Below are 22,800 nucleotides of genomic sequence, written 5' to 3' on the forward strand. Positions count from 1 at the left end.
TTTCTAAAGGAAACAATTTACCAATGACCTCTATCCACTATCTTGATTTTTCCTCAAAGAAAAAAAAATACTTTCAAATTCCAAGCACCTCTGCATTAATCATGAGCATAATATTTTTTTTAGAAAAATGGTTCAAAATGCAATCATTTCTCTGAAAACTGTTTATGTCAGTAAAAAATAAAGAAGAAGAAACAGCAGATTCTATTTATGCCTTTGTCCTTAGGGAATTTTGCACACAAAATGGAAAAATCCGTAGGTGATAACTTATGGTAGGAAATGGACTATACTGACAATTTTCTGCAGTCTGGGTCTTCATTGAGATGAGAATTCCAAGTGTTGAGAATGGTTCTAACATATTTGCAGGGTTTTCCCAACAGAGTTGGGAAAGGTTGGGCTATTACTTGTCTTGCCCTTGATGGTGGTTAAAGCATCAAGCTAGAACAGGAGTCTGCATTCTAATCTCACCTTAAGTGTGAAAGCTGGCAGGATGACTTTGGGTCAATCACCAGGAGATGGTGAGTTCTAGTTCTGCCTTAAGCATGAAAGCTGGCAGGATGACTTTGGGCCAATCATCAGGAGATGGTGAGTTCTAGTCCTGCCTTAAGCATGAAAGCTGGCAGGATGACATTGGGCCAATCACCAGGAGACGGTGAGTTCTAGTCCCATCTTAGGCATCAAAGCCAGCTGGATGACTTTGAGCCAGTCACTCCCTCTCAGCCCAACTCACCTCACAGGGTTGTTGTTCTGGGGAAAACTGGAGGAGGAAGGTATATTGGATATGTTTGCTGACTTATTTGTAAAAAATAATAAAAGCTAGATACAAATAAATAAATCATCATCATCTCCAAACTGGGGTACAAATTATCCCTTACCCGAAACTTGGGATCAGACTACTGATCTCTCTACACCATCATTTTGAGATTCCATCTCCAAAGTTATTTATTTGCACAGGTATTCAACTCTCTAGCTTACAAACCGAGAAGAATATTAGTTATTAAGATAAAAATTCCCATTTTTGGTAACAGAGGTGGTTGAATTGTGGCGACAGCCTCCTGAGTCAAAAAACTGAATCTTTAATAGATTAGTGTTAATGTTTTTATTCGTGATTCCCAGTTCCATAGGAAGACGGTGCGGTTGTGTTTTAAATTTATTGTAGATTTTTAATTCCCATTCCATATTGGAGAGTCCTACTGTGCTCCAAATTGATAGGTTGTAAATCAGAAATAAATCCTAGAATTAAATGCTCTGTAGATGCTCTCGATTTCTTTTATTCAAAGTAACTTTGAACAATGGCTGGATTCACCTTTTCGCTTGGAGGAGATATGCATCCTAATTTATTAATTAATTAGTCCTAATTAATTCCTTTAGGTCTTTCTATGTGATATTGCAACAGTCATTTCTATGGGCATGGTTAATATTCAGCAGCAACATTTCTTAAGAAGAACAGTAGGAAATTGACAGTCAAGGAGAACATGCTCTTCTGGCTGAATACAACAGATAAGAGTTGCTATGTGACTTTTCTTTTTTATACTTTCTTTCAAGGTCTCTGCAACAAGATGGAACAGCTCTAAGATCCATTTAAATTATTATTTTTTCCCAAATCAACTTGGTATCCTTTCTATGATTTAGTCAAATTCTGAGTTACTGAGTACCTAGAATAATTTGTGGCCCTAAAATCCTGGAATAGAGATTTTGGACCTATCCACCTAAAATTTTCTTCCAGTATCCAACAGAACAAAAAAACTAGGAAAAAAGATCCCTTTCAAACTCCAAACAGCAACATCTTTCTATATATTCAGGTTTTTATGTTGCATTTTGTGTTTTATAAATGGTATGAGGAACTTTTTTAATTGATTTTTTTTGTTTTACCAATTCTGAATATTTTATCAAGGAGAGGTCCGACCTACAACTAAGGCGAAATTTCCTGACAGTGAGAACAATTAAACAGTGGGAAAACTTGACTCCAGATATTTTGGATTCTCCATCACTGGAAGTTTTCAAGAAGAGACTGAACAACCATTTGTCTGAAATGTCATAAGGTCTCCTGCTTGAGCAAGGGGTTGGACCAGAATACCTCCAAGGTCCCTTCCAACTCCAATTAGGATGCGTGCATGTAGAAAGATGTTTTCCTTGGATAATATTACTAGATAGGGAAATAAAAAAGCTTGCAAAATTAGAGACAAAACTGTAATAATAGAATTCTATTATTACAGCTTTGTCTCTATTTATTTATTGTTTATTTATTTATTGGTTCGATTTATATGCCGCCCTTCTCCGGAGACTCAGGGCGGCTTACAATGCGTTAAGCAATAGCCTTCATACTTTTGTATATACCTGCTTAGTAGGGCTTTCGCCCCCCCCCCCCAAGCGGTGTTCTTTTTTATACAAAGTCAGCTTATTGCCCCCACAATCCGGGTCCTCATTTTACCTACCTTGAAAGGATGGAAGGCTGAGTCAACCTTGAGCCTGGTGAGATTGGAACTCGCAGTAATTGCAGGCAGCTGGTTTTACTTAACAGCACTTTAGTCTGCTGCGCCACCAAGGCTCTTCTCTAATTTTGCAAGCTTTTTTATTTCCCTATCTAGTAATATTATCCACAGAAAACATCCTTTTACATGCACACATCCTAATTCCACTCCCTAGTCAATTGTACCAACCAATAGAAGGGTACACCTTGCTGAATGCAGGAAGCCCTCATTTAGCGACCGCTTTGTTTAGTGACAGTTCACAGTGATGAAAATGTAACTTTCTGAGCATTCCTCACATTTATGACCTTCGTGGGTTTATAAAGCAAAGGAAAACTGAAGTAAGCTTCCACTCAGAAATCTAAACAACACTGCCCCCCAATTCAAGGAAAGGAAAACTATAAGTTAGTAAAGTATGACCAGATATTATAGAATGCTCCTGCAAGAGAGATTTATAAAGACTGATAACCGTAAAGCTCTTGCAGGTTATTAGCACCATCACCGGATACCTGGCATTGTGAGGAGGGGGGAAACTGGTTAGGAGATTTCTTTTACCTTCAGACTGTTGTATGCTAGATCTGTATCTCGGTCCAAATCCATTTCATTCTTCGTTTCAATTTCCTAGATGGATTGGGAAGACAAGAAAAGAGACATCTGATTTGACAACAAGTAACAGTGGATTTCTGCTCGCAGGCCTTACACTGTCTGCCATTGATAGCACTTTGATCATGAAAAGGATATTGAAAATAAAGGGCATTTAGGAAACAGAGCAATCTGAGTACAAGATAAACAATGGCATGAGATAATATTAGAAATACAAGCAAAGGGATTTCCTGATCCCTCATTTTAAGTACAGGTAGTCCTCGACTTACAACCACAGTTAGGTCCAAAATCTCCATTGCTAAACAAGACAGTTGTTAAGTGAACTCCCCCCTACCCCCATTTTACAACCTTTCATGCCACGGTTGTTAAGTGAATCACTGCAGTTGTTCAGTTAGTAACACAATGGTTACGTGAGCCTGGCTTCCCCATTGATTTTGCTTGTCAGAAGGGTTCACATGACCCCGGGACACTACAACCGTCATAAATATGTGTCAGTTGCCAAGTGTTTGGATTTTGATCACGTGACCTTGGGGATGCTGCAATAGTCGTAAGTGTGAAAAATGATCATAACTCACTTTTTTCAGTGCTGTTGTTGTAACACTGAATGTCACTAAACAAATGGTTGTAAATCAAGGACTATCTCTATTAACATTGGTGGCCCAGTGGTTAGTGTGCCGTATTGCAAAATACTTCTGCTGACTGTCGGCATTAGTATTAAATGCAAACAGTTCCAAAACAAACAGACTTTATTAGAACAGCTGAGAATTAACTCATTCTCAGCGTAGTCCAAACTAAATTAAAGCAAATCCTTCAAAACACCATTCCTCAGTTTATCACCGACCTTGGGATAATTAGGCAAACTGCCAAAGGCTTTTCTTGGCAAAAGTTCAGAAGCAGAAGACGCCGACAAGAAATTAATACAGTGAAACAAGAAGCAATTCTCTCAACATTGTTTTCCGGCAAAGAGGCCAAGAGCCATTGCTGGTCTTTTAAGCCTTATGGGAGGGGCCAGTCATCTCTTGGCCCTACTCCTGAGTCATCCTCTCTGCTTTATCTGCTCCTGTCTTCTGGCAGCTCTTCTCATACATGCACTAGGAACAGGCTCCTCCTGTTCCTCTGCCTCTCTACTGTCAGCCTCTGGAGGCTCCGAAGTCTGCACATCACTCCCCGATGGCCCTGGCCCCATCTCTGCCTCTGACGCAGAGCCCTCATCCGGGCCTTCTTCAGCCTCCAGGACTGGCCCATGTTCTTCCTCAGCCTCATCGCTTTCTGACTCCACTGCCAGCTCCACAGGCTGCTGGTGGACCACAACAGTTTGATCCCCACTGGTTCAAGGTTGACTCAGCCATCCATCCTTCCGAGGTGAGTAAAATGAGGACCCAGATTGTTGGGGGCAGGATGCTGACTCCGTAAACCGCTTAGAGAGGGCTGTAAAGCACTGTGAAGCGGTATATAAGTCTTAGTGCTATTACTATTGCTATATAGAAGTTGTCAAAAAAAATCTGGTTAGTTTTGTGTTGGGAACTATCACAATGTTACATATGCCGATACAGAATTGATATTTCATAAAAATATGTGCCAGTATTTCTACTGCATTGCAGTCTTCTACTGGGTGGAATATTCTTAAATTGACTTTCAAGAACTGTTACTGGAAGACCATTAACACCTTGAGTTAGATTGATTCCATGAACTCTTACACTACTGTCCTTTGTTAGTCTTTGTTGTTGTTGTTGTTGTTGTTGTTGTTGTTGTTGTTGTTTTTGTTTTTAGTTGCAAAGTCGTGTCCGACCCATCGTGACCCCATGTTAGTCTTTAATATTATATAAACTCTACTGCAACCGACTCAGGAAATGTGACAATCCTTCTGGGATTTTACAGTTAGAGTTACGAGTTACTGTAGAGTTACGTGCAGGAGTAGGAAACCTTTAAGCTTCCAATTGCAACTGCTTTAGCCAACACAGCTGGTTGCCAGGAGTAAGGCTTACGATGATATCTTGAGTTCTACAACTTCACACTCCAATCCATTTGATTTTCTGCAACGGCGCCTTTAAAAGTTGCAGGGCGTTTTCCCTTCCAGTTTAAGCTGTTGTTGCTCCTGTTTGTCAACATTAATAAAAAATGCATCACAAAAAGAAGCGGAAAGGCTGCTCTCCTAGGACTCCGATTGTGATGAGCGTTCTGTTAAATAAATGATGCTTTTGGCGCCAGAAAAAGCCCCAAAACAAACAGAAGTGACTGATGCGTAGGACGAGCAGAACTTCTAAAAAGAGCGTCTCCCAAAAGGAAGGGTCAGCCACTGAAGGAGAAAGTTGACTGGTGGAAGGTGTAGGTAGAGCAGAACTGCCACCATCCATAATACATCGCAAAAAGACATTTGCCTTTCACGGAGAGATAAGAAATCTGGAAGCACGCAAAGGACTTTCTTTTTTCAGCCTGTCAGGATTGATTAAGAGGCAGCGGAGACATTCTGAGTGGAGGCCAAGCTCTGGTTTACTTGATTCCCAAGAGAAGTTATATCAATTCTGGAGAAGCAAATGTAGGTTGTCAAGAACCGTCAACCCCAATTTACTATTTTACCATTGCAGGAAAAGGTGATGCTCCTGGAGTGAGCCCAGTGGACTTCATCTTATGAAAACTGCTATGCCCAATACTAAATCTTAAATTTCCTCTATCTTTGTCCCTTTCTTGTGCTTTGGGACTACAAGAGGGGTGTTGCCTGTAAATCCTGGAATCGGAAATCCTGATGCATTCGGAGAGCTCAGATTAGGACAGTGATGGCTAACCTTTTCCGGACCGAGTGCCCAAAGTGTGCGTGTGCGCCCAAACCCCCCACATGAAATGCGCACGCAGCCCCAGTGCATGCGTGTGCGGCCCCCTGTGCATGCGCCCTGCCCCCATGCAAGCACGCATGCCCCCTGCATGCACACAGGGCCCCTGCACGCACCCCCGTGCATGCACACATGGGCCCCCCACATGCGCCCCGGCCCCCGCACATGCGTGGCAGAGACCCGAAGACTAGCTGGCTGGCGGGAGGTACACGTGCAAGCGCAGCAGAGCTGAACTGGGGCGATGGCTCGTGTGCCATCAGAGAGGGCGCTGCATGCCACCTCTGGCACGCGTGCTATAGGTTCGCCATCACGGGACTAGAAAAATCTAAGGGACGGCTGCTTCTTCCCATCTTTTATCTGGAGAAAAAAAAATACAGCTTAACTCTGTAGGGCTGGAGCTTAAATCTGCAGTCTTCTGCATTAAAATGAGGGCTTTTTCCACAGAGTTGTAGCCACCTCCCCTTGCTGTTAGATTTGTCATCGAAGCTGTGGCAGGTGGACAATATGTGCTGTTACTAAATTCCATTACTTATTCCTTCTACTGAAGCTGATTAGCCCAGGGGTCTCCAACTGTTGTGGCTCTGATCACCGAGCCTGTGTTATCAGCAGGAGAGGACTCCGAGAGTGAAGGAGAGGAGTTGGCAAGGCCTCCCTCTCCAGGACCCTCCTCTCTGGCAATGCCTCCGGTGTCTTCCGAAGGCCAAAAGATAGGGCCGGGGCCAAGCACTTCCATGCAGCCGCAGGTGGACAGTAATGATGATGATGATGAGTCTTGGCTGGACCCTCGACAGCGTCGCAGAGATAAGCGCGCGCAGCAGGGGAAGAGGCGTGCCAGGGATTAGGCTGAGTCACTGGACCACACCCCACAGGGTATAAAAGGGGGTGTGGTGGCGGTTCAAGCTCTGTGACGAGCAAAAACTGATATTGAACAAACCTCTCTGCATTGCTGGGCTTTTTGAATATTCTCTTATTTTTTGTGTGTTGGCTTTGAAAAAACACTCCCTTCGTAAGTAAAAGACTCTTGGCAGCCAGCCACTGGGTTGCTGCCAATTCTGCTCTTAGAGAAACCTTTGTCGGCTGGTTTATTTCACTATTGACTGTCTGTGGGGGTGCGTGTGTGAGACGGGGACAGAACACCAACCTTGGCAACTTTACGACTTGTGGACTTCAACTCCCAGAATTCCTCAGCCAGCGCATGCTGGCTGAGGAATTCTGGGAGTTGAAGTCCACAAGTCGTAAAGTTGCCAAGGTTGGAGACTCCTGGGTTAGCCAAAGGTTTCTTCCATCCTTCTGCCCTGGTACTGGTGAAAAGTCCTGGTGAGCTCACCTTTTGCGTTTGCTTATTCTCAACCTTCTGCATCACTCAATTCTCAATGAAATACAGGTAGTCCTCAGCTTATGACCACAACTGAGCCCAAAACTTCTGTTGTTAAATGAGACATTTGTTAAGTGAATCTTGCCCCATTTTACAACCTTTCTTGCCTCAGTTGTTAAGTGAATCACTGCAGTTGATAAGCTAGCACCCCGGTTATTAACTGGATCTGGTTTCCCCATTGACTTTGCTTGTCAGAAGGTCGTTAAAAGGGGATCACATGACCTTGGGGCACTGCAATTGTCATAAATATGAAGCAGTTGCCAAGCACATGATCATGGGGATGCTGGGAAAGTCGTAACTGTGAAAAACGGTCGTCAATTTTTTCAGTGCTGTTGTAACTTTGAACAGTCGCTAAACAAACTGTTGTAAGTTGAGGACTACCTGCAAACCCCTACACAAGGTTAGCTTGCCACTGCCTCTTTCTTGGAGCTGAGAAAAAGTGATTCACTAATCATTTCCTACTTGGAGATGATTGGAGAGATCAGACCACATTTGGGGGCATCATAAAAAGGACACTGTAAGAGGACATGAACAAATCATTCAGCTGGCTTCCCTAGAACTCACAATCTTCCAGTTTCTAGCCTGAGGCTTTAACCACTACACCAAACTGACATAGTATCATTTGGAAAAGTCCTAATACAAATATGTCTCGTGGCTCACATAATACAAATATCTCTCACGGTTAGGACTCTGGGTTGCTGATCAACAAGCAAGCGTTCGAGACCCTAGTGCTGTTGTGTGATGGGGTGAGTTCCTGTCATTCGCTGCAGCTCCTGCTGACCTAGCAGTTCAAAAGTGTGCAATCGCAAGTAGATAGATAGGTACAGGGGTGAAATGCTATCACTTTGCTCCAGTTCGGGCGAACCAGTAGTGATAAAAACTACCGGTTTGGGTAGACCAGTAGTAAAAAAAAAAAGCTACCGGTTTGGGTGAACCAGTAGTTCGCTACCGTTTCAGTTGAACTGGTAGTTTAAAAAAGCTACTGGTTCCTCCCAACTGGTATTTCCGACGATCAGCTGTGCCGCATGGCTTAGCTTTGCTAGAAAGCAGGAAATCCTGCTTTCTAGCGAAGCTAAATCACGCGGCACAGCTGATCCCCCCTCGCTGTTCTACTAACCTTCCCAAGCCTCCTTTGGTGCATGTTTTGCATGTGTGTGTGTGCAGCGCACGTTTGGTGCGCACTGCACATGCGCGGCTAGTGAACCAGTAGCAAACCAGTTCAGATTTCACCACTGGATAGGTATCATGTTAGGATATTAAATTAAGTAGCTGGAACAGTAAAGTGTACAATAAGCCACAATACACACAGTTGTAGTTGATTAGTTAGAGAGTGCTGACTCATGCATGAGGCAATCTACACTGTGATTGGTTGCTGTACGTATAAAGGGGGATTTCCCCCCTTTCTCCTCATTTTTTCTTCTTCTGTGTGTTCTGTATACTGTTTAATTTACCTCATGATGTTCCTGTGTCCCTGACTATCTTCCTTTTCTGGATGATGACAAAGACTGCTGTAACTTTAAATATTAAATCGGGAACAACTAGCACATATGTGCGAGGGGAACCTTTATCTTTACCTTTACCTTTTATATTTATATAAAAGACTACAAGTTTGTGTTAGTGTCTCTGACTTCATCTGGACAGCTGCTGCGCAATTCCCTGACACACCACTTAGTTGGGCACATTAAGAGCAGTGGTGAAATCCCCCAGGTTCTATCTGGCTCGCCGAACTGGTAGCGCCGGCGGCAGGAGGATCTGTCCACCTGCCAGGATGTCATTACGTCCCCTTTTTTTACCAACTGTGCATGCGCAGAAGAGACATGCGGACGCCCGTTTCCAAACCAGTAGTGAAGGTAAGTGGATTTCACCGCTGATTAAGAGGGACATGAAAGGAGCCCCAAACGGGTGTTCCCCAGGCAATGGTGATGTGACCGGCTAATCCTTTCAACCCGGAAGCGCCTTGGTGCTTCCAACATGAATGTAAAAAATTTAAGATGCCAGAAAATGCAACCCAATTTCGACACTGAATCTTTTTTAGAGAAATCCAACATGCTTCAAATGAACAAGACCAACGCCATAGCTCTTGTAAGAGCAGCTGGATATTCCCCTTAATAAAATAGCAATAGCACTTAGACTTATATACCGCGCCATACTCCTTTTACAGCCATTTCCAAGAGGTTTACAGAGTCAGCATATTGCCCCCAATAATCTGGGTCCTCAAAATGCTGCATCTTAAAACTCCAGCTACTGCAAAATTCAACTGCAAGCAGCAAAGCAAGTACAGGCATTCAATTTGATGCTGCCTTTTTCATCACCTGGCCTCAATCTATCAAGAGCCAATGCAAGAGTCAGATCTAAATTTCCCAATGGCCAGGAAATACAACTGATATAACTTGGATTTCATGACAGCTAAGGAATGATGGCCAAGCTCATTAACTCTATAGCGAGATAAATCATTTCAATAGAGACTGTGCATTCCTGCCCAGAAGACGCAGCAACAGAATTCACGGTCATATTTCTAGATGTATTTCTAATGAACAATCACAAATCTAAAGCGTAGACATCTCAGGATCCCAGATATTACGGATGGGGTAACAGGAAAGAAAAGACCTCCCCATATTATAAAAAGAATAAACATCCTTCTCAACTCCTGGAATAATATTCTGGAAGAGAAGCTTGGTGAAAAGAAAGCTCTTTGGGGGAGAGAGATGCTGAGGTTGCAAACGTATTTCAGCATGGAGCTTTCATTTACAGTCTCAAATGGGGCAGTTCCAAGCCTACTGGAACAGCATCATTAGATTCAGTTCATTTTGTACCCTGTACTTTTAATCTTGCTTGCTACAAAAGGCAGCACTGCACCAGTTTACTGAAAGGCATCTGAGGAGATGGCAGAACTCTTTCTAAAGCGCCGGTTCTCCGATATTTTTTAGAAAAAAAATAAAAAATAAACAGCAGGTTAGAGTATTGGACCATTTTCAATTATAAGATTTCTCAAACGTTCATATTCATATTTCTCTTCTGTGCTCAACAATAATCTACGCTACATCCGTTTTCCATTCTGGGCTCAACGGTGATTGTAAATTCATCGTTTTATTTATTTCTCACAAATGAAGGCAAATTCTATTTATCAAATTCTGAAGCTGCTCGGCTCCCTGACATCATCCATATATAGGAGTGACATGAAAAGCAATTGCTACTTTAGAATGAAGCGCAGAGGCAAGATAGGATGTAAAGTAAGAAGTGAATCTGCAACAAAACAATGAAATGCAATTGTTGATTGGTGAGGGGGGCGTCAAACATGTCATAAGTCAAGAGTCCCCCTGTATGCCGGCAAGAGTTCTAAGTCTAGTCCACCTCTTATCTCCCGCTCATTTCCCTTGACTGTTAGTTGGTCAGATTCTTGTAGCGAGCTTGCAATAAATCTTTATACTCATTTGAACTGCCTGAATCTCCTGATTACCCTAGCGCTTGACATTTGGTCCTTAAAGAATTGTTTCTAATCATTCGGGAATTTGATTTTCAAAACATTTTTGGACCGTGGTGCAAAACTCACTGTTCCTCCAAAAGTATATTGACACTTTCTAGTGGTCCTTTATAGGTAGTCCTTGACTTATGACCACAACAGAGACCAGAACTTGCTAAACAAGATGATTCTTAAGTGAGTTGCACCAAATTTTTTACAATTTTTTTGGGCATGGTTGTTAAGTGAATTGCTTTAGTTGTTAAGTGAATCACATGATTGTTAAACAAATCTGGCTTCCTCCATTGACTTTGCTTTTCAGAAGCCACATGGGAAGGTCACAAATGGTGATCACATGACCTTAGGATGCAGCAACTGTCATAAATACATGCCAGTTGCCAAGCGCCAGAATTTTTCTCACAGGTCAATGAGTCATAAGTGTGAGAACTGGTTGTAAGTCACTTTTTTCATCGCCGCTTTAACTTCAAACGATTGCTAAACAAATGGTTGTAAGTCAAGTCTACCTTTATTAATATTTACAACCTCAACTCACTAAGCAAAATGAATAATTAAAATGTCAGCTGTTGTGGGTACTTATCCCCAACCGCTCTCCTTCTATAATAATTACAGGTGATATTATGAATTCTCCCTCCTTCCACTCAGGCTACCTTGGAATGGACTTCAGGACTAGAGGGAACCTGTTGAAATGCCAGAACAAAGAAAAGTTTAATTTCTTTTCATTTTTAGAGGCATTCTTAAAAGTAGGATGGGGCGTTCTTTCACTACAATATGTGGTTCAATTTGTAAACTCACAATATGCATTTTAATTTTTTTCCAGACGTGCCAATGATAAGTCAAAATCAATTCTGGCCCTACCTGAGATTTCTTGCTTTCATTCTCTTTCTTTTCCAGCTGAGTCTTCAATTTTCTTCTCTCCTGTTCAAGTTCCCGCACTCTCTTCTGAAGTTTTAGGAAGAGATTCATGTCCATGGCTGCCTTCTCCAAGCCAATTTCCTATGGAGGAATAGGAATAGCTAACGATAAGAAAGAAGGGTAAAGCAACAGAGAAGACACCAGCTCTCAGGAAGCTTGGGGAATACTGAGAATCATTGAGAAGCACCTACAAATAAGCAGAACTCATTCGAGAAAGAATATGCAGTTCAGTTCTCTTTTGCAAAACGGGACTTGAAGTAAGAATAGTTGTGTATCTTTGAAGAGGTAGTTTATTATTATTTTTATTATTATTTATTGAATTTATATCCCGCCCTTCTCCCCGAAGGGACTCAGGGCCGTGAACAGCCGAAAATTAAAATAACATACAATATAAAAGTTAAGATAACTAAAAATAAATTAAATTAATCGGCCTCCCAATTTAAAACCCCAAGCTATACAATTAAAAAACTAACCCATAAAACCTATTCAGGCCAGGCAATATGTGTATCTCAATTTGTTTGTTTGTTTGTTTGTTTGTTCAATTTATATGCCGCCTTCCTCCGAAGATTCAGGGCAGGTTACAATACACTTATAGCAATAGCCTTCATTCTTTTGTATATACCTGCTTATTAGGGCTTTTGGCCTCCCATAAGCGGTGTTTCTACGAAGTCAGCTTATTGCCCCCACAATCCAGGTCCTCAATTTACCTACCTCGGAAGGATGGAAGGCTGAGTCAACCTTGAGCCTGGTGAGATTTGAACTCGCACTAATTGCAGGCAGATTCTAGATAGTTCAACGCTTTTTGGCTAAACAGGAAGTCAAAAATGCACCATGTTGCAGTGGTGAAATCTGAACCGGTTTGCTACCGGTTTGCTGGCCGAGCATGTGTGTTGTATGCGTGCATGTGCACCAAACGTATGCTGCGTGTGCAGTGCATACCAAATGTGTGCTGCACGTTTAAAAAGCTACCGGAAGTTTTTATCACTACCGGTTCGCCCGAATAGGAGCAAACCGGTAGCATTTCACCCCTATAGGTGACTACGACAACATTTCCAATATGGGGAAGGCTTCCGATACCTGTTTGTATTCTCTGTAACTCCTGTGAGTGGTGGTGGCGCAGTGGTTAGAATGCAGTACTGCAGGCTACTTCTGCTGACTGCCAGCTGACTGCCAATTTGGCAGTTCGAATCTCACCAGGCTCAGGGTTGACTCAGCTTTTCATCCTTCCGAGGTCAGTAAAATGAAGACCCAGATTGTTGGGAGCAATAGGCTGACTCTGTAAACCGCTTAGAGAGGTCTGTAAAGCACTGTGAAGCGGTATATAAGTTTAAGTGCTTATCCTATTACTGTGGTCTCCTATGTGTAGGAGGAAGGCTCGTACACATCAAAGTTGTGAAAGAGATGTAAGACCTTAATAAAAGTGTTATGTATGTATGTAAAAAAAGGCTTCATGTGTCATGTGTGGCTTGGGGCCAGGTCACTTTCAGGACCATCTCTCCCCCATGGTGTTTACTCATTCCTTTAGATCTGCAAGAGAGTGCCATCTGGTCAATACTCAACTTTTAAGATGTGTGGACTTCAACTCCCAGAATTCCCCAGCCAGCCATGCAGGCCTGGGAACTCTGGGAGGTGAGGTCCATACAGTAGTGGATAAAATTGTGGAAACCTTTTGGGAAAAGTATATTTTCTAAAACTAGCTAATAACACCATTTTTTTTTTTGGAGTAGTACCATAAAATTATATATCAATGGAAAGATAATTTAATCAAGAATGTAATGCAATAACTTTTATGAAGGACTTGCTATTAGAATAGCAGTTACAGTATAAAGAAGAAAAGTGAAATATGTAGAAAAAAAGATATATAGAAAAATTATCACCACAGAAAAAACAAGATATACAAAAACTATCACCATGTCATTTAATACTTAGTTGGGTAACCTTTAGCATGAATTGCGGCTTTACAACGTCTTCCCATGGAGTGAACCAAGTCTTTTAGTTCTGCAGCTGTTATCATGTGAAACCAAGATTGAATGATTGCTTCTATTAACTGGGTTTTATTGCTGGGTTGCTTCTGACTAACAAGTTTCTTTAGTTGGCTCCATAGATTTTCAATTGGGTTAAGGTCTGGGCTTTTCCTAGGCCATTCCAGCCGTGGAATATGATTATCTTGAAACTCTAAAAAAATGTGGTGTTATTATTTATTTTATTTTATTTTTTTATTTTTTTTTATTTTATTTTATTTTATTTTATTTTATTTTATTTTATTATTTTATTTTATTTTATTTTATTTTATTTTATTTTATTTTATTATTTTATTTTATTTTATTTTATTTTATTTTATTTTATTATTTTATTTTATTTTATTTTATTTTATTATTTTATTTTATTTTATTTTATTTTATTTTATTATTTTATTTTATTTTATTTTATTTTATTTTATTTTATTTTATTTTATTTTATTTTATTTTATTTTATTATTTTATTTATTTTATTTTATTTTATTCAATTTGTATACCGCCCTTCTCCTAGTGGACTCAGGGCGGTGCACAGCCAGAACTAAAACACATACCAATACAAAATTTAAAATTATTAAAAGAATTACATACTTTGGCCCAAATTTAAGACAATTCAAATTAAAACCCATTGACAAATTAAAAGCTAAAAAAACTAAAAAAAAAAAAAAGGGGGGGGGGGTTCACGCCAGCCCTGCTTGATGGAAAAGAAAAGTTTTCAGGGCACGGCGAAAGACCCGGAGATCCAATATCCTTCGTATCTCCGGGGGCAAATCGTTCCAGAGGGCAGGAGCTGCCACAGAGAAGGCCCTCCCCCTGGGGGTCACCAGCCGACATTGCCTGGCCGACGGCACCCTGAGGAGTCCCTCTCTGTGGGAGCGTACTGGTCAGTGGGAGGCTATCAGCGGCAGAAGGCGGTCCCGCAAATACCCAGGTCCTATGCCATGGAGCGCTTTAAAGGTGGTAACCAACACCTTGAAGCACACCCGGAAGACCACTGGAAGCCAATGCAGCTCACGCAGGAGAGGTGTCACATGGGAGCGCCCCCTCGCTCCCATAATCCCCCTCGCAGCCGCATTCTGCACCAGTTGGAGCCTCCGGGTGCTCCTCAAGGGGAGCCCCATGTAGAGAGTATTGCAGTAGTCCAGGCGGGAAGTGACGAGTGCCTGAGTGACTGTGTGTAAGGAGTCCATCAAACCTCAAAAATACACTTTTCCCAAATGGTTTCCACAATTTTGGCCACTACTGTACATCTTATACCATACTTGACAAGGTTGAAAAACAAAGTTCTAGTGCAGGGGTCCAAACTTGACTGGCTGAGGAATTCTGGGAGTTGAAGCCCACAAGTGTTAATGTTTGGAGTCTCCTGGCATTAAAAACTTAGCTTAGCCATCAATCCTGGGGCCTTGATAGTGTGGCTGGACCTGCTTTTTTGTTTGTATTGATTTTGAAGTGATTATTCTTGGATGCCATTTTACACCATTATGTTATTTATGCTTTTAATTATTGGTTGTGCTTTCATTCTGTTTTAAAACAGTGTTGTATGTGAGATGGGTGGCCATATTAATTAATCAAGTGGGTCGGAAAGGGATTCTCTAACCAGCTGCAAGGCAGAATTTCACAGTTTCAAGACCAAGTTTGACAAGAGAACCAAAACAATGAGGAACTCTAAGTAATTTTAACTCACACAAGCTTTGTGCCTGAAACTTCAAAAGTAGAAGCTTTTTAAAAGCTCTAAGATATATTGGAATTTGACACCTGAATGCCTTGTGTGCAAACATTGCAAGAAAGGAACCTATAATTCTTTGGAAAGTGAAGTTATGTAAATATATCCCAAGCAAATGCTGGCCTTTCTTTTTCCTAAAGACATTATTGCTTATTGTGCTCTATGTACAGCCTTAAATCTCTAGGAAAAGCATTCATTTAAACAGTAATCCTCCATAATTGGCTAATTAAAAACCAAACCGAGCCAGGAAAATTTATCTCAATGCAAAGCTGAGGTTGCAATGCTTGCTGCTCCAGGATTTTATCTTCTGTTCAATCGTATAGTTCTGTGATGGAGAACCTATGGCACATGTGCCACAGGTGGCATGCGTAGCAGGGGTGAAATGTTCCCAGTTCGGACCGGATCACCCGATCCAGTAGCGATGGCGGCAGGTGGTTCAGAGAACCAGTAGCAAAAATCCCTGCCCGCCCCACATGCCCAGCTGAGCCGTGCAATTATCAGAGGCTTTTTTATTATTTTTAAAAGCATTTTTTCTACAACCTCTTTGGCCGAAAAAATGCTTTTAAAAGTAAAAAAAAAAAGCCTCTGATCGCGCGACTCAGCTGGGATCGTCAGAGGCTTTTAAAAGCATTTTTTTACAACCTCTTCGGCTGAAGAGGATGTAGAAAAAATGGTTTTAAAAGTTAAAAAAAAAAAAAGGTGGCCACGCCCACTCAGTCACATTACCCCCCCAAGCCACGCCCACAGAACCGGTAGTAACAAATTTTACATTTCACCACTGATGCGTAGCCATATCGGTGGGCACGGGAGCTTAACTCCGGCACGCATGTGCGCGCCGGCCAGCTGACTTTCGGGCCTTCTGGGCCCACCGGAAGTAGGGAAATAGGCTGTTTCCTGCCTCCGGAGGACCTTGGGGGGGGGAGGCCTGTTTTTTCTCTCTCCCCAGGCTCCAGAGCCTTTCTAGGAGCTTGGGGAGGGCGAAAACAGCCTTCCCCACCCCCACCCCCCCCGGAGGCCAGAAACGGCCCATTTGCCAACTTCCGGCGGGACCCCTCCCCTCTCCCGGCACACAATGGCAAAAACATTAGCCATCACTGGTATAGTTTAATAACGGCACTTTTAAATCATCATAGTTGGTTTTAAATTAGATTTCTTCACCTCTCCATCTGAACCATGTTGGGGGAGAACTGGGGGGGGGGCTTGTAGTTCAGCAGATCGAGGTCACCAAAAATAACATGGATGGCAAACACATTTATTTTACCTCTGCAGAAGAAATTCTGTTTTATTTCTAATTCCATACCTCTATCTGCTGTATTGCATCTTCCGTGTCTCCTATCTCGGACGTAGAAATGGATGGGTAGTTGGAATCCGATTCCAAGCTGCTTTGGTTTGATGGGTTTCTTCTGTGTCCCGGACTTTGCTATCCAAAGGGGAAAACTGTGTTAGATGGACTCAGAACTAAGACAGGCCAATTACTACTCTAACGCAGATTGGTTTTAAAAAAGCAATGCCCAACAAAACAAGCATTTTATGAATGAATAAATCTGTGTGCCGGGAATACAGGTAGTCCTCGACTTACAACAGGTCATTTAGAGACGGTTCAAAGTTACAACGGCACTGACAAAAGTGACATGACCATTTTTCAGTTATGACCTTTGTGGCATCTCCATGGTCACATGATCAAAATTCAGATGCTTGGCCACTGATTTATATTTATGACGGCTGCAGTGTCCCGTGGTCATGTGTTCTCTTTTGGCAACCTTTTCACAAGCCAAAGTCAATGAGGAATCCAGATTCACTTAACAACCAGGTTACTAACTGATCAACTGCAGTGATTCACTTAACAACTGTGACAAGAAAGCAGAGAAAATCCCTACAGAGGGAGAAGTAATTAAGAAAATATTGGATTGTGCAGAAATGAATAAATTGACTTTGACAATTAAAGAAAGAGAGGAATCGGAGTACTTTAAGGTATGGGAGAAATTTATCACTGGTTAGAGAAAAGATATATATAGCGTAATGTTGTAATGAAATGAGTGAAGAAAGAAGAGAAAGAAGATAGATAATAATAGAAAAGCAAGAAATGTGGGAGAAATGTTATAATAAATGAAATGATAATATTAAGATATGATAAATAGTGGGGGAATGGAAGAAGACACAAAAAATGTACTCAGATGATACACTGAATGACTGATTATGTATTGTATGATTGTTTGTCTATAAAATAAAAAAACTTTTATAAAAAAAACCAACTGTGACAAGAAAGGTCATAAAATGGGGCAAAACTCACTTAAGAAATGTCTCACTTAACATAAACGTTGGGCTCAATTGTGGTTGTAAGTCAAGGACTAATTGTACACTGCAACTTGGCAATTATGCACCTGTCATTAACTCACCTCCTTCAGATGGTGACATCTGTTTTGGGGTGTTATTTTGATTGTGGAAAAGGACAATATATATTTCCAAGTTAAAACACTTAAATGTCTCTCTACAGTTATATCTTGGGTATATGTACGATGGATGTATTCATGCACCAACCATCCATAACCAGGTAGCCTTTAAGCCTAGGATGATCATTATCTACCCATGTCCCGCTGTTATCTGGATGTCAACTGGATCTCTTCCCCATTGTGGGATCCTTGTCCTCAGCTCAGGGGGTCCAGTCTTAGCTGCACCCTTAAAATTCCCCGAAAACAGAGAATCCAGAGAAATCCTGGATCAGCAAAACAGATGCAATTTGGAGGTTGGGTATTATCAGCTGTGAGCTGATACATCCGGTGCAAGAAAAACAATTGTCAAGTTGATCTCTCTTGAGATTGTGACCGTTTCTACTTAGACATAATGGCAGGAGTTCTATTTTGTTTTTTAGGAGACAACATTGTTAACATTACAGTAGGCTGATGTGAGGTCACTTGGCTGAAGCACAAAACCCACATCAGAGGACATGTTGACACTTGTATTCCACATGGGCCTCCTATCACCATCCAAGCATCACGGCAGATGAAACTGTGACCAAGGAAGTCCCAAGTGATAAAGTGTCAGGCATTCAGATGCTTAATTTACTATACCTAGGAGATAGTTCAAATATATTTATAGCAGCAGAGGATAAAGGCATGTAGGCCATGGGTGTAATTAAAATCTAAATTAGAGCTCAGCTGAAATGACCTTTTAAAATTCTTCACCAAATTTGGGAGCCGAGACTTTGGGCAGATAATTTCTATGAATCTACCCAGAAAAAGCTCTCTTAAGAATTGTTTAAAAGGGATGAAGCCACTTCACCACCACCAAGCAGGAAAAAAAAAGTCGAATCAAACTGGCGCCTAATATAAGGCTGGAGGCAAAGGATTTTCTTGAGACTTTTGAATGGAGACAGTACATGGATGAGAAGAAGAAGCTGCTTGTCTGGCTATTGAATCCAAACAGGTGATCACCAGATGTTTGCTAAGGCAATTGGTGGTCTCCAAAGGGAAAGTGGAAGACCAAATATAAGTCATGGTAAAGGCCATGAGTGCCATGGTGCTATCTCACCATGAGAAGATGGTCAAGAATGGCCTTGCAGTTCAGCTGTGCTGTCACAAGGGCATATGATCTGCCCTGGCTGCTGGCCAGGACTCTTGTGGGCAGATGAAAGCAACATTTTGATTAGCCGAACCAATCAAACCAAGATGAAGGCAGCATTTTGACTGGCCAGTCCACAGCTGTTAGGGTTAGACCATATAAAGCAGGAGTGTCTAACTTCGTCAACTTCAAGATTTGTGGACTTGAATTCCAGGAGTTGAAGTCCACAAGTCTTAAAGCTGCCAAGGTTGGACAACTCAATATAAAGCATATATTACCACTGGCTTAGGTTATCCTTATAAAATAATTTATACAGCCATGCTGCCAATGCTAATTGATCTACAAAAAGCTTACCACACACAACTTGTGATCCTTTAAGTTGAATAACTTAAGAATCAGGATGGAGTAAAATTAATTAATTATCATCCTATTCCACCCATTATGTTTTCACTGATCCAATCATATCCTCAGAAAGGAATTTCAGAATTTCAGGTTCTCTTCCATCCAACTGAATCAAAGCATAGCATAACATCTTTGCTTGACACTAGACTATCACTAGGGACTAAATATTAGTACTACTAGCCCTAAAAATTGCAAACAGGCCACGGCTACAACGTCAAGAGAGCCCTGGTGACACAGTGGTTAAAGTGCAGTATTTTAGACAAACTCTGCCCACACCCTGGAGTTCAATTCTGATGGAGCTCAAGGTTAGCTCAGCCTTCCATCCTTGGTTGGGAAAATGAGGACCCAGATTGTTGGGGACAATATGCAAATAATGCTTACATTGCAAATCTCCCAGAGAGCACTATAAAGCACTGGTCTCCAATGTTGGCAACTTTAAGCCTGGAGGACTTCAACTCCCAGCTTTGCTGGCTGGGGAATTCTGGGAGTTGAAGTCCTCCAGACTTAAAGTTGCCAAGGTTGGAGATCCCTGCTATAAAGCACTATAAGGTAGTATATACGCCTAAATACTATTGCTATTGCTAATTAATAGTGAGCTTACCCAAAATGACAGAGTACTATCCATAGGCATCTCATTATGACATTAAGGTAAAAGCAATTTCCCATTACCTTGATGAGAGTCATCTCATCACTCAGATTCTCGAATCTCTGCTCCAGCCTTGAATATTCCTGCACAAGGTTCTGGTAACGTGCTCTCTCCTCATCAAGCTCCTTCTTCATCAGGTTTTCTTCAACTGCATTTTTGGCAAATTCATCTTATAAAAAAATAAGGAAGAATCTTGAAGGGCACTGAAAACAGCGAATCACCCTCCCTGATCTGGAGAGTAACCTGTGGATTTAGCTTTTAGCCAGACAGCGTGTCTACTGGTAATGCTCACTGCAGTCCAGTGACTTCCTCAAATCCAGTGAGTTCCTCAAACCTTACAAAATTGATTACACATTTCCATCCTACATGTACCACAGTATTATGTGCTCCTTCTATATAATTTTATTACTGTGTTATCCATGTACTATGCTGTTTGCTAAATAAAATAACTGCAGTCCAGAATGGAAATAAACCGGTTAGTGCTCTTAAAATGAACCTTCTGTCAGCTTATATTCTTAGGCATATGGTTTACTTTGCTAGCATTATACATAACTTAGAACCGGGGTCCCTACCCCTTCGGGCCGTGGCCTATTCGAAACCGGGCCGAGGAAGAGATGCGCAAGCGAGCGCATGTGAACCTCCACTTACTCAAATGGCAGGCAAGCGTTCATGCGCATGAAGGTCCACTTTTGTGGAGGGAAGTTGTGCTTGTGCACGAAGCTCTGTGCGCACGAGCGGAGGGCGCCTGCCCTCGCACGCAAAGCTCCATTTGCGCGAATGGAGCTTTGCCTGCAAACACAACCACCCTCTGTTCATGCAAGTGGAGCTTCGCACATGGGTTTAAACACCCTCCGTTCAAGCGTGAAGTTCTATTGGCGCGAATGGAGGGCGCACACGTTTGCCACTGACACAAATAGAGATACGCACACATATATGCACCTGCCACTCCCGCGCCCCCCTCTCCTCCTCCCTCCATGCTGGGCCAGGCTGCCAAGCTGGAAAGGTTGGGGACTGTGGATTTAGAACATTTATAGGCTACCCAGAGTCGCTTTATTGGTGAGATGGGTGGCCTAGAAATTTAATAAATAAATAGGCTCCACAGCCTCTTCACAACAGAGCAGTAACCTATAATCAGAACAATTTAAAACAATAGTCCAACAAAGACTTTTAAAAGGCCAATTATATCAGGTACACTTTTTTTAATGTGGTTGTTTTTCATTTACTTTGTTTAAAAAAGGAAGACGCCATTTTGTATAGTATTATTGACTTTCACATTGTATGAATTTCCTCTAAAGTAGAAAAGAACACTTCAATATCCTTGCCCTACAATGTACAAATTAGCTCCAAAGTTCAACTAATATTGATTTGGTCAGTTGAGCCAATTGATGTCTAAATGAAGCCTCTGAAAATGCATTTCTTTTAGCCAATTTTCAGGCTACAATGCTTCAATAAAGCAACATCAAATGCTTACATTTCAGACTTGTTTTCGTTTTTTACTTTTCTTTCACTTTGTTAATGTTTAACTCGGTTTTATGTTGAACTGATACTCTACCGGGTTGCTCCCATATTTCCTGAATACACCGAATATATTCTGGTTTGAACGTTGCTGTTTTTAAATCATCTGCCAACTTTTCAAGGCAATTTCAAGGCAAAGGATCTGTCTAGCATAGGATGTCTCATTCCATACTATTCCCTCCCCTCTGCAGGACTCCAGTGATTAAAATCAGTTTATAGTAACAATCCTCCACCTTCAATGGAGAAATTTCAAGCAATATATTTGAGATGGAGAAAAAGACAACCTGTTTGAAATTTACCAAAATGATTATCATTTACAGTGGAGCCAAGGAGAAAGGACTCATAAACACATATTTGAAAAAAAAAAAATACAAACCTTTTCATTTAGTTATCAATATGAATAAAGCCATCTGCTACTTTTGCCTACCTTCTGACTGACCCAATATCTTGTTGTTCAGTGCCTCTTTTTCTTCCTTCAGGAGGCCATTCTCTTCTTCCAAATCAAATATCCTCTGAAGAAAATATAAGAAAACCAAGTTAACGTCCACAATGTTGGGCAATTGGAGGTCACTGTTTGCTGCAGACCGATTCTGTGTTTCACCTTGGCTGAGTTTTATAGGAAAACCGGTTCTTTCCTCCTTCCTTTATTGAAACAATGATAATGTTGCTCTAAGCATATGCCAGTCAGTTGTTTTCAGTGGTACGTTAAAGAGGAACACACCATAAAACTAGCAAATGTTGATAGTGCAGGTATTACTATCAACAAGAGTAATTACTATCAAGAAGAATTACAAGAGTTTCATTGAGAGACCGTTCAAAGTTACATTGGCACTGAAAATAATAAATAAATTTAATAAAATAGCAATAGCACTTAGACTTATATTTATTATTTATTTATTGATTTTATTTCTATACCGCCCTTCTCCCAAAGGACTCAGGGCGGTGTACAGCCTAATTAAAAGCACAAAGACAGACAAAATTTAAAAATAATTAAAATTATTAAATGATAGGCTCAATTATAAAACCCCAAATTTAAAATCCCATATTTAAAAACCAATTAAAATCTTTACATTGATAGCCCAGCCTGGCGGAACAACAAGGTTTTGAGGGCACAGCGAAATACACGGAGATCAGAGATTTTACGAATTTCTGGGGGCAGTTCATTCCAAAGGGCAGGGGCTCCCACAGAGAAGGCCCTCCCCCTGGGTGTCGCCAGCCGACATAATTAGGCCGATAATATACCACTTCACAGTGCTTTACAGCTCCCTCTCTAAGCGGTT

The 22,800-nt window shown here is 41.4% G+C and overlaps 1 protein-coding gene across 7 annotated transcripts in view; it reads right to left on the reverse strand.

The window, feature by feature from the left end:
- The window catches only part of MYO5B (myosin VB), a 321,534-nt gene that overhangs the window by 54,592 nt on the left and 244,142 nt on the right, over positions 1-22,800 (reverse strand). For all 7 annotated transcript variants that reach the window (XM_034401761.3, XM_034401760.3, XM_034401759.3 and 4 more), the window contains 5 exons: positions 21,948-22,032; positions 20,029-20,174; positions 16,700-16,819; positions 11,605-11,742; positions 3,021-3,086 (listed from right to left, as the gene is read on the reverse strand). In XM_034401761.3, the coding sequence (XP_034257652.2) occupies positions 3,021-3,086; positions 11,605-11,742; positions 16,700-16,819; positions 20,029-20,174; positions 21,948-22,032 (555 nt within the window). The remainder of the gene's footprint in view (positions 1-3,020; positions 3,087-11,604; positions 11,743-16,699; positions 16,820-20,028; positions 20,175-21,947; positions 22,033-22,800) is intronic.

This window comes from Pantherophis guttatus, chromosome 2 (assembly GCF_059756535.1).
Source record: "Pantherophis guttatus breed Tessera chromosome 2, ASM5975653v1, whole genome shotgun sequence".
In the NCBI taxonomy this organism is placed as follows: Eukaryota; Metazoa; Chordata; class Lepidosauria; order Squamata; family Colubridae; genus Pantherophis; species Pantherophis guttatus.